At 36.3% G+C, this 12,426-nt stretch overlaps 1 protein-coding gene across 1 annotated transcript in view; it reads right to left on the reverse strand.

Annotated features, from left to right (window-relative positions):
- Window positions 1-12,426, reverse strand: part of LOC111155886 (pleckstrin homology, MyTH4 and FERM domain containing H2) — a 113,906-nt gene that overhangs the window by 33,569 nt on the left and 67,911 nt on the right. The window contains exons 17-19 of the mRNA XM_022516342.1: window positions 9,137-9,316; window positions 4,580-4,688; window positions 3,596-3,708 (exon numbers count right to left, since the gene is read on the reverse strand). Of these exons, the coding sequence (XP_022372050.1) occupies window positions 3,596-3,708; window positions 4,580-4,688; window positions 9,137-9,316 (402 nt within the window). The remainder of the gene's footprint in view (window positions 1-3,595; window positions 3,709-4,579; window positions 4,689-9,136; window positions 9,317-12,426) is intronic.

Below are 12,426 nucleotides of genomic sequence, written 5' to 3' on the forward strand. Positions count from 1 at the left end.
AGGCAGAGAGAGAGGAAGGGAAGCAGGCTCCCCGCTGAGCAGAGAGCCCGATGCGGGGCTCGATCCCAGGACCCTGAGATCATGACCTGAGCCGAAGGCAGAGGCTTTAACCTACTGAGCCACCCAGGCACCCCTGAAATTTTCTTTGTGTGTGTGTGTGTGTGTGTGTTATGTTAGTCACCATACCATGTATCATAAGTTTTTGGTGTAGTGTTCCAAGATTTATTGTTTACGTATAACACCCAGTGCTCCACGCAATACGTGCCCTCCTTAATACCTACCACCAGGCTGCTACCCTATGACTTGGCAACTGCACTACTGGGTATTTACCCCAAAGATACAGATGTAGTGAAAAGAAGGGCCATATGCACCCCAATGCTCATAGCAGCAATGTCCACAACAGCTAAACTGTGGAAGAAGCCGAGATGTCTGTCAATAGACAAATGGATAAAGATGTGGTCCATACATACAATGGAATATTACTCAGCCATCAGAAAGGATGAATACCCAACTTTTGCATCAACATGGAGAAGACTGGAGTGGATTATGCATAAGGAATAACAAAATTTTCTGAAATAAAAAGTAAAAAAAAAAAACCAGAATTGGGGAAATTTCCTTCCTTTTCCATGCTTTTAGACATTTAAACAGGATTGAAATGATCTATTCTTATACAGTTTGGCAAATCCCCCTACTTATATTTCATTCTCCATTCAATTTGGGCCATTTATACTTTGTTATAACATTTATTACTTCATCCAGATTTTCCAACATATTTGTATGGAATCTTTCTTGTTTGGGGTATTTGTGTCTTCTACAGGAGGCTTTCTAAATTTTTTAAAATTTTTCTTTATTTTTATGATTTTATTTGTTTATTTGACACAGAAAGAGAGGGGGAGAGAGAGGCGGGCAGAGGGAGATGGAGAAGCAGGCTTCCTGCTAAGCAGAGAGTCTGACGCAGGGCTTGATCCCAGGACCCCGGGATCATGACCTGAACCAAAGGCAGATGCTTAACCAACTGAGCTACCAAGCGCCCCCATTATGGTAGTTTTAAAACATGGCAAAAATAAAGAGAACAGTGTAACGATCACACAGGTACCCATTACCCAGTGTTACAATCGTCAGCATTTTGCCAAACTTGTTTCATTCAAACCACCTTCCACCTTTTTTCTGGAATATCTTAATGTCATGTTATTTTATCAATAAATAGCTCACTATGGATCTCTAAGTGATAAAGGATTTTTCCATGACCATCATATCATAACATACCCCCAAATTAATAATAATTTATGTTATCTAATAAACAGATGATTTTTTTTGAGATAGGAGAAATATAGGCAAGAAGCCAAAAGAAAGATAAAAATTGAGACTCTAAGAAACTAGGGCAAAATGAAATACCAACGTCCTGGTGTGGATTGAAGACCTGAATCCACAGAAGGTACACAAGATTCTGAGACTGGAGGAAAGGAAGAGAAGGAAAATAAATGAAAGAATGTCTATTGGGGAGTGAGATTTGAGGCATTCATGTCTGATGCTCTCTAATTTTCTTGATGAAATAGAAGGTAAGTTTGTTGTGAAGAACATTATTGAATAGGGAGTTTGGCGGGGGGTTGTGACCAAAGAGAAGCAAAAGAAGAGTAAGTCAGCCCCAAAGAATAAAGACCACAGATTTATATTGGCTCCAGTCCACACATGGTTGCAAAACAAAAAAAGTGAATGGCTCAAAACAAGGATCTCAGGATGAAAAATGGGAGAATAAGAAAATAAGAGAACTTGTAGGCTAAGAGATAACGGTTATAGAAAGAGATATTAGAATTGAAGCTTTTTGAACAAATGAAACAAGATGGGATCGGGGGGAAGACAAACCATAAGAGACTCTTTTTTTTTTTTAAAGATTTTATTTATTTATTTTGACAGAGAGAAATCACAAGTAGGCAGAGAGGCAGGCAGAGAGAGAGGAGGAAGCAGGCTCCCGCTCCCTACTGAGCAGAAAGCCCGATGCGGGGCTTGAACCCAGGACCTGGGATCATGACCTGAGCCGAAGGCAGCGGCCTAACCCACTGAGCCACCCAGGCGCCCCCATAAGAGACTCTTAATTTCACAAACAAACTGAGGGTTGCCGGGGGGAAGAGGGGTAGGGAGAGGACAATTGGGTTATGGACATTGGGGAAGGTATGTACTATGGAGAGTGCTGTGAAGTGTGTAAACCTGGCGATTCACAGACCTGTACCCCTGGGGCTAATAATACATTATATGTTAATAAAAAAATAAAAAATTATTTAAAAAAAGAATTGAAGCTTTTAGAGGTAGTATACTTATAAGGAATGGTGGGATCAGGATATGGATATGGAGAATGGGAAGGTGAAGCTGACTACAGGTGAAGCTTCCTGGCATTAAGAAGGTCGAGAGTCTTATTTATTTATTTATTTATTTGACAGAGAGAGAGATCACAAGTAGGCAGAGAGGCAGGCAGAGAGAGAGGAGGAAGCAGGCTCCCCGTTGAGCAGAGAGCCCGATGCAGGGCTCGATCCCAGGACCCTGGGATCATGACCTGAGCTGAATGCAGAGGCTTTAACCCACTGAGCCACCCAGGTGCCCCAAGAAGGTCAGGAGTCTTAAGACCATGCACTGGTAAGTGAAGTGAAAATAAAGTTGTTCAACATAACAGCAAAATTGGAGGTTGAAAGAAAGAGTGTAAACTGGGAGCTAAGATCCTTAATGAAATTTGAAGAGTTACCAGAAAATGACTAATGCAGAGATGAGGGGATAAAGAGTGATATTGTTGAATGGCAAAAGTTTCAAGTGATCAGGGATTTCTAATAGAAATTGAGTAGTAAGGATTGGAGAATAGCACTAGAGAAGAGGGTGCTGACCCGGCTCCTCCAACATTGAGGGCAGTATGGTGTGAGAAATCCCTCCTTTTGAGAGGTTGAAAGGAAAGATTCTTCTGATATTAAGAGTTTTATACTGCTCGAACCATTCATAGTTTATTTATTTATTTTTAAAGATTTTATTTATTTATTTGACAGAGAGAGAGACACAGCGAGAGAGGGAACAGAAGCAGGGGGAGTTGGAGAGGGAGAAGCAGGCTTCCTGCCAAGCAGGGAATCAGACACGGGGCTCAATCCCAGGACCCTGGGATCATGACCTGAGCTGAAGGCAGACACCCAATGACTGAGCCATCCAGGTGCCCCCCCCATTCATAGTTTATTTAAGTAAACCCCAAATCCTCAATCAGAATGCATATAAATTCACCTAATTTTATTTCAGTAGATTTTCTTAATAATAAAAATGATCAGTTGTGGGGGGTTGGGGAGGTAGGGATAGGGTGGCTGGGTTATGGACATTGGGGAGGGTATGTGCTATGGTGAGTGCTGTGAAATGTGTAAACCTGATGATTCACAGACCTGTACCCCTGGGGCAAATAATACATTATATGTTAATAAAAATAATTTCAAAAATTTTATGATAAAAAAATGATGGTGACGATCATATTTTTAATTTTGGGGGACAGAGTGAAAGTTTACAACCTAAATTATTTACTTTTATTTTTTCCAATTAAAATTTTAACAATGTTTAAGCCCATATAAAGTTTTACCTTAAATAATTTAATAGCTTCTGTCTGTAGAGCTTCAGAAGGTAGTGTTGTCAGTGGGGAAATGATTCCTTCTTTGCTGTGACACAAAGTAGGGTGTCTCCATATCTGAGAAGCTAAATACATAATAAAGTGTGAACAGAAAACAGAAGAATCACTTATTTTGGCCTCCCATTAATTAGCCCTCTAGAAATGAGCTCATTCAGGCCTAGCTCACAACCTTAATTCATACAGGTCACAAGAAACCTTTGGCAATGTTATCTTACTTGTTTCCAGGCCATTGGGATTTTCATGTTTCTGTTTTGGATAAACTAATCTAGGAGAGCACTATCACATTGCTGAAATGTGCTAAAGATTGGTGACCCAGGTAGGAGATGCCTCCGAGAAGGAGCTGGTGAGAGACAGAGGAAGAGAAGCCAAAGTAGAGGGAGATAGAAAGGTAAAGAGAAACTTGAAGTCTTTCCTAAAATCAACATTTGTTAAATTCCTATGCTAGATACTACAAATATGATCTCTGTATTATGTATAGAATAGAATCTATATTCTCAATGGGGACACCTGAGCCATAAAAAATAATTTCAATGAACAGCAACAAATGCTATAAAAGAGTTAAGTGCACAGGGCATTGGGACATACTTTTAACGTTTATTAAGCACCTTTTATAAGCCAGAGGCTGATGTGGAGTAGGCTTGCTAGTGGGGGGAGTTCCTATGGTAGGTAGGATTTTATCAGGTTAGTGAGAAATGTGAAGGAAGGGGAAATTTCAGGCAGATGGAGTAATGTGAGTGAAGCTAGAAAGATTACAGGACATGGCATATCAGGGACTGATGGAGTCTAAGAACCACAGTGAGAAACCTGGCCCGTGACAAACAAAGCCAATGAACAGATGGGTACATTAAATAAGAACTCACAAAGTAAAAACTCAGTTAGGCTAAGGGAGTTGGGTCCATTTCATAAACTATAAAGCCTTATATGTTATGAACTTACAAGGTTCTCCTTCAATATTTAGCAGTTTGCAAACAAGTTGTTCAAATTCTGATCCAACATTTACATTGTTACTTCCTGCTGCAACAGTCAGATGATAAAGCCAAGTGTCCTTAAAATCAAAACACATTAATAGAGATGTTAACCAAGATATAATTTTTGATGACTTAAAACACAACTGTATAAACTTAAAAAACAACTTAAAAAACAACTGTATAAACAGTAGAGAACTTTGTCACTGAAAAAATTCTTTAGTTTTTAAATAATAACCAAAAGTCATCTAGTCAAACAGATCTGAAGCAAGCTCACTTGAATTATGCTCATAGTGCTTTTTCCCATTGTTCACATTTTTATTGTTTTCTATAGATGTTTCTTAGAAAAGCTGATAAAATTAAGGAAGTTAATATGATGTCGAAAAAACTAGAATAAATGCAACCAGTTCATATTCTTTTAAGAAACATAATAAAGTCTATCAAATTTAAAATCTGACTCTGAATACATACGAATAACACATTCAAAATACTTGGGAAATCCGGAAATTTAAGGAAGAAAATAATACCCAGAAAGAACTTACCTCAACACAATAAAGGCCATATAAGAAAAGCCCACAGCTAATATACTCAATGGTGAAAAACTGAAAACTTTTCTTCAAGATCTGGAATGAAGCAAGGATGCCCTCTCTTGCTACGTCTATTCAATATAGCACTGGAAGTCCTAGCCAGAGCAATAATGTAACAAAAAGAAATAAAAGGCATCCGAATTGGGAAGGAAGAAGTAAAATGATCTCTCTTTGCAGATGACATGATTTTATACATAGAAAACCTTAAAGATTCCAACAAAAATATTGTTAGAACTAATAAATGAATTCAGCAAAGCTGCAGGATACAAAATCAACATACATAAGTTAGTTGCATTCCTATACACTAATAATGAATTATCCAACAGGAAAATGAAGAAAATAATACCATTTACAATGGTATCAAAAAGAATAAAATACTTAGGAATAAACCTAACAAAACAGCTGAAAGACTTATACACCAAAAAACTATAAAATACTGATGAAATAAATTAAAACAGACACAAATAAATGGAAAGATATTTAGTATCCATGGATTGGTAGAATTAGTATTATTAACATGTCCTCACTACCTAAAACACCTCCAGATTCAGTGCAATTCCTATAAAAATTCCAGTGGAATTTTTAACAGAAATAGAAAAACCAATCCTAAGGAGCCACGAAAGATCCTGAATAGCCACAGCAAATTTGAGCAAGAAGAACAAAGCTGAAGGCATCATACTTCCTGATTCAAAATATATTACAAAGCTATAATAATCAAAACAGCTTGGTATGGCATGAAAACAAACATATAGGCCAGTGGAACAGAACAGAGAGCCTGGAAAAAAACCCCATGCATATATAGTCAACTTATCTTTGGCAAGACTGCCAAGAATACATAACGGGGAAAGGATAGTCTCCTCGATAAACAGTGTTGGACAAACCGGATATCTGCATGCAAAACAATGAAATTGGACCCTTATTTTATACCACAAACAAAAAATCAACTCAAAAATGGAATAAAGACTTAAACATAAGACCTGAAACAACAAAAGTCCTAGAAGAAAACATAGGGACAAAGCTTTTGGACGTTGACCTTGGTGATGACGGCTTAGATTTGATACTAGAAGCACAGGCAACAAAAGTAAAAACAGACAAGTGTGATTATACTAAACTAAAAACTTGCACAGCAAAGGAAGCAATCAATAAAATGAAAGGCAACTTATGAAATGGGAGAAAATATTTGAGAATCATTTATTTGATAAAGGGTTAATATCCAAAATATATAAGAAACTCCTACAACTCAATAGTAAAGAAAACAATTAGCCCAATTAAAAAATGAGCAAAGGAAAAAGAAATGGGCAAAGGAACTGAATAGACATTTCTCTAAAGAAGACATGCAGATGTCCCACAGATACCTGAAAAGGTGTTCAACATCACTAATCACCAAGGAAATACCAATCAAAACCATAATAAGATACTACCTCACATTCAGTAGAATGGCTTGTATTGAGGCATCTGGCTCAGTCAGTAAAGAGTCTGCCTTCGGCTCAGGTCATGATCCCAGGGGCCCTTCATTGGGCTCCCTGCTCAGCGGGCAGTCTGCTTCTCCCTCTGTCCCTCTCCCTGCTCTTGCGCACACACTCTCTCTCAAATAAATAAATAAAACCTTAAAAAAATGGCTTTTATATTTAAAAAATGATAGCAAATGCTGGCAAGAATGTGGAGAAAAGGGAACACTTAGCCACTGCTAGTTGGCATGTAACTGATGCTGTTGCTGTGGAAAACATTATGGAGGCTCCACAAAAACTAAAAATAGAACCACCCTATGTTCCAGCAATTGTACATCTGGGTACATATCCAGACAAATTGAAATCAGGATCACGAAGAGATATCTGCACTCACATGTTTATCTGCAGCATTAGTCACAATAGCCAAGAACTGAAAGCAGACCAAATGTCCACTGACAGACGAATGGCTAAAGTAAATGTGGTATATACATACAATGCAATACCACGCCGTAAAAAAGAAAGAGTAATTTATAAAAGCTGTTTATATATATATATATATATATATATATATAAAAAGAAAGAGTAATTTATAAAAGTTGTTTATATATAAATATATAATATATATAATATATTTAATATATAATAAATATAATATATAATAAATATAATATATATAATAATATTAATATATAATATATAAATTATTTTTATAATATTTTAATATATAAAATATAATATATATATAAAATATAATATATAAATTATATAAATATAAAAATATATAAAATATATATAATATATATATTTATATATAAAATATATATATAATTTAATATATAAAATATATAATATATAAAATATATATTTTAATATATAAAATATATAATATATAAAATATATAAAATATATAAATATGTATTTTATATAATATATATAAATTATATATATTACCCAGATGCAATTATAAATTAATATATATTATATATAAATATATTAATATTATAATATTAATATAATATATATTACATATATATTACATATATGTTTATATGTTAAAGATATAGTAGCCATCCATGAAAAATTTTATTTTTTGTATTATCCTTTTGGTTCTGCTTGTGATTTTATTCGATACAGACAAGCATTTCATTTTTTTTTTTTTTTAAGTTTTTTGTTTTTTTTTTAATTCATTAGAGAGAGAGAACATGAGCTGGGTGGAGGGTCAGAGGGAGAGTGAGAAGCAGGCTCCTGCTGAGCAGGGAGCCAATGTGGGGCTTGATCCCAGGACCCCGGGATCCTGACCTCAGCCAAAGGCAGATGCTTAACCAACTGAGACACCCAGGCACCCCTCAATTTTTTGTTCTCGAATATTATCACCCATTTCTACTGTGATTTCTTACATTGTTTTTTCTTTTTAGAAAGTGCCTTCTGGGGCACCTGGGTGGCTCAGTGAGTTAAGCCTCTGCCTTTGGCTCCGGTCATGATCTCAGGGTCCTGGGATTGAGCCCCGCATCAGGCTCTCTGTTCGGCGGGGAGCCTGCTTCCCCCTCTCTCTCTGCCTGCCTCTCTACTTGTGATCTCTCCCTCTCTCTGTCAAATTAATAAATAAAATCTTAAAAAAATGAAAAAAAGAAAGTGCCTTCTACTTAGAGATCAGGTAAAGTCTCTTTGAAAAAATAATTTCATTTAACTCTTTACATTCATTTAGAACTATTTTACTATATGTGTGAGATGAAAAACGAATGTTTTCCTAAATAGCCTATTTCCTCAGTATATAATGAGCATACCATACTATGTATTGAATAATCCATTACCTCCCCCTTAATCTGTGATGCTTCTTTTATCACAAATTAGATATATTTATTTTACATTATATTAACTTTTATATTGTTTACTTATTACACATACATATAATACATATAATGATTCATTTTCAATTGTATCTAAACCAAAATTTTGTTGGAAATGAGTAAAAAATATAAGGGGGAGGCCTTGGAGTCACCTCAAAATACTCAGTCTAAGAGATACAGTTTTTTTTTTTAATAAAGATTTTATTTATTTATTTGACAGAGAGAGAAATCACAAGTAGGCAGAGAGGCAGGCAGAGAACGAGGAGGAAGCAGGCTCCGCACTGAGCAGAGAGCCTGATGCAGGGCTCGATCCCAGTACCCTGAGATCATGACCTGAGCTAAAGGGAGAGGCTTAACCCACTGAGCCACCCAGGAGCCCCGACATACACATTTTGAAAATAAGCTCCCTTTGTCTTCTGCCTTCATGTACTAATTTCAGCCTTGAGATCACTTTTGATGAGAAGATAGAAAAATGACATGTGAACAAGGCTACTTTCGAGGGACATGAAGAATCTCTGAAAATAGAGCTGAAGGTCTTTAACAAAGTTCTTTTCTTCGTGTCCATAAAATTGATTTGATGATTATTACCAGTACTTAATGACATTAATGTACACCATTCAAAATCAACCAGTAAGTCCCTAGGTACCTTTTCATGTTTGGATCCAATCAGGAGGTAAGTTGGACCTTGGTCTTTTGGGTGGATCACAATGGTGTAATGTGTAGATAACAGACTTCTCCCACTGGCTTCATAATCTTCATCTGAATCACAGGATCTATCAACCTCTTCAACTTTAGCCTCCCAGAGTTTGATCTGACCTAAAGGAAACTAAAGTGAATGTTAGTGATTATGAGGAAGGCACTTTTTAGATCTTTTCCCACTAAAATTTTTCATAGTCCCTTTCATGCTTACATTTATAAAGCATATCTTAGCATATCTTTCTTTTTAAATGAATGCCTAAAGGCAGTTGGGTTATCCACATTGTTACAAAAGAGTAGCCCCAACTAAAATGCCCAATTGTCATAGAAACGAAGAGTTCAACTACTAGCCAAGAAGCTACTTCTGTGCAGATTATTCCTTACACTAAAATGATCCATTACCTAGTCAAGTAATTACGTAATTCAGTCAAAATATTCATTTGACTTCCTCCTCCCTGCGCCCCACAGAATTCATTAGATTAAGGTACTGGATCAAAAGGACACGTATAGACAAAGTCTCAATACTATTCATAGAGTGACGAGGCTAGGCAGCTGATACAAAGAAGTGTGATTAACTATCAACCTAAATCCCAATGAGAAGTGTTTTGAGAGTATTTATTAACACATATATCACAAGACAATGTCATGATTCTTCCATCTTACTTTAAGAGTAAGAAAAAACTTCCTACTTCCTAAAGCTGATTTATATTGAGTTTTACCTACTTTATTGTCAAAAGCAATCCAATCTGCTGTGTTGAATATTTAGCATATTTGTTTTAAAACTTTTGCTTTAATTAAGTACATTTATTCTAGGAAAATACATGGTCTGCTTCAAATTTACAGCTTCTAAATATTTTATCAGGTTTGCAACTGCAGTCTGAAAATGTTCATTCTAACCTCAAGGATATTTGCCATCATCCATTTGCATGCTCGGGTTGAGGGCTCAGTGCTTGGATTTTTTTCCCATCTACTCTCAGTCTCCAGGTGATCTCATCCAAGCTTATGGCATTTTAGTACTGGCAGCTACTTTCACATTTGTAACTCCAGACTCACTTTCTCTATTAACTGTCTAATAGCATCTCAAACAACTTGCTCTGCCCAGTCTTTTCTATCTCAGTTGCTGGCAACTTAATTTTTCTGTTTAGCCCCAAACTCTGGCATCAATACTGACCTCCTCAAACACACCAGGCACATTCCTGCCTCAGGCCCTTTGCACTGGCTGTTCCCTCTGCCTGGCAGGCTATTGCCTGAAATATCCACATGGCAGCTCTTTTACTTCCTTCAGACCTAATTAAAATCTCACCTTCTCAGTAAGGTTTTACCTGAATATCTTATCTAAGCTGAATTATTATCTGCCTAATAGCTGATTAATAGTGTTAATCAAATTAAATTAATCAAATTAAATCATTTCATTAAATGTATTGTCTTGCATGGGAAACATGACTTTTCCCCATTAAATTAATAACTATTTTCTCAGTAGTCACTATGGTGCAAAGCACTCTTCTGGGCACTGAAAGAAGAAAATTTACTTCTGAAGGGAAAAAAATGCAAAATTAACTTACCTACATGCTTTCAGAAAAAGAAAGGCAGGAAAACAAAAGCCAAATAAATAAATAATGAATAATATGTTTTACTTATTAAATAAATAAAATTTTATTTATTGAATGTTTATTATATATTTATAACATTATATTTATAATAATACATAGGTAGCAAGCTTTTAAAAATGGGATAAAGAAAACTAATTCTATGGTGATAGTATATGACAATACTATCCTGATTAGGCATATCCAATTATATGAAAATCAAGAGTCCATGCACCCCAGCATTTAAAGATGATTATTCATTTTACCAAAGGATTTGTTAATTCACTATTCCAAAAAAACAGTAAAAAGACCTAGTATTTTTACATATTTTGACTGAATAAAAAAAGACACTGATCCAGATAAAAACAAATTGTTTTACATGAGATGAAGTAGGTCTATCCAGATTCACATACGTTCTCAATACTTTCCAGGGGTTATAATGGATTTCTACTCATCCATCTACATCCTTCTGAATTGTTTCTTCTGTGACCAATGTTACCCATTTTTATTACATTATTATTATTAGTGAGAATATTTAAGTTCTACTCTCTTAGCAAATTTTAAATAATGTCCTCTTTATGAAACATATACTTATTATAGGAAATATAGAAAGGTATAAGAGAAGGAAAAAATCACTTATAAATTCTTCCATTACAGATAATTATTCAACATTTTGATATAGTTCTTTTTTAAGATTTTATTTTTTTTTAAAGATTTTATTTATTTATTTGACAGACAGAGATCACAAGCAGGCAGAGAGAGAGGAGGAAGCAGGCTCCCTGCTGAGCAGAGAGCCCGATGCGGGGCTCGATCCCAGGACCCTGAGATCATGACCTGAGCCGAAGGCAGCAGCTTAACCCACTGAGCCACCCAGGCGCCCCTTAAGATTTTATTTTTAAGTAAGTTCTACACCCAGTGTGGGGCCTGAACTCACAACCTCAAGATCAAGAGTCACACGCTCCACCGACTGAGCCAGCCAGGCGCCCCTTTCTTTGTATGGTTCTTTCCAATTTTTTTGCTATGCATTTTTTTTTACACGGATAGGCCGGCATGAGAATTAGAAATTCTCCATCCCAACCATCCTCCTCTAAAATCTCCTGGTAATTGCAGACGAGAAGTTGGGAACCTTGTCAGAATCCCCTTCTCTCCAGGGTTCTCAGAGCCTGCCCCTGAGAAAACCTACACAAGGTGCGGAAGGTAAGGGTGAAGGAGAAGCTGTAACTCTCTCGAGACACTTGTAGTCTGATGCATGGGCTGATGGGAGCGTCACAGAGCTTTATGCTAAGCTGTTGAGGACCAGCTGCCTCCATGCTTTGGACTCAGATATCCAGTGGCAGCTTCCCTGGCCTCTGTTCCCTCAACCTTTCTAAGCATTATAGAACTTTTCTAAAAGTGATCGATGTCCCTAATTCTATATTAGAACTGCCAGACCTGGGATACACAGAGTGTCTTCTGTTTTTCTGACTAAAATTAGTTGGGGTTATACTGAATGTACGATTTTGTACTGGGCTTATCCGTGTCGCATTTTTATGTTAGTATCTTCCCACATGACCTCAGAGGTATCGTTTTTCATAGCTGACTGTGTTAATTTCCATCCCATGAGCAATACTAATAATGGCATGCATCTTAAATACATACTGGTCAGAACTGAGAG

Source organism: Enhydra lutris, unplaced genomic scaffold (assembly GCF_002288905.1).
Source record: "Enhydra lutris kenyoni isolate GAN:26980312 unplaced genomic scaffold, ASM228890v2 scaffoldscaffold44, whole genome shotgun sequence".
Taxonomy (NCBI): domain Eukaryota; kingdom Metazoa; phylum Chordata; class Mammalia; order Carnivora; family Mustelidae; genus Enhydra; species Enhydra lutris.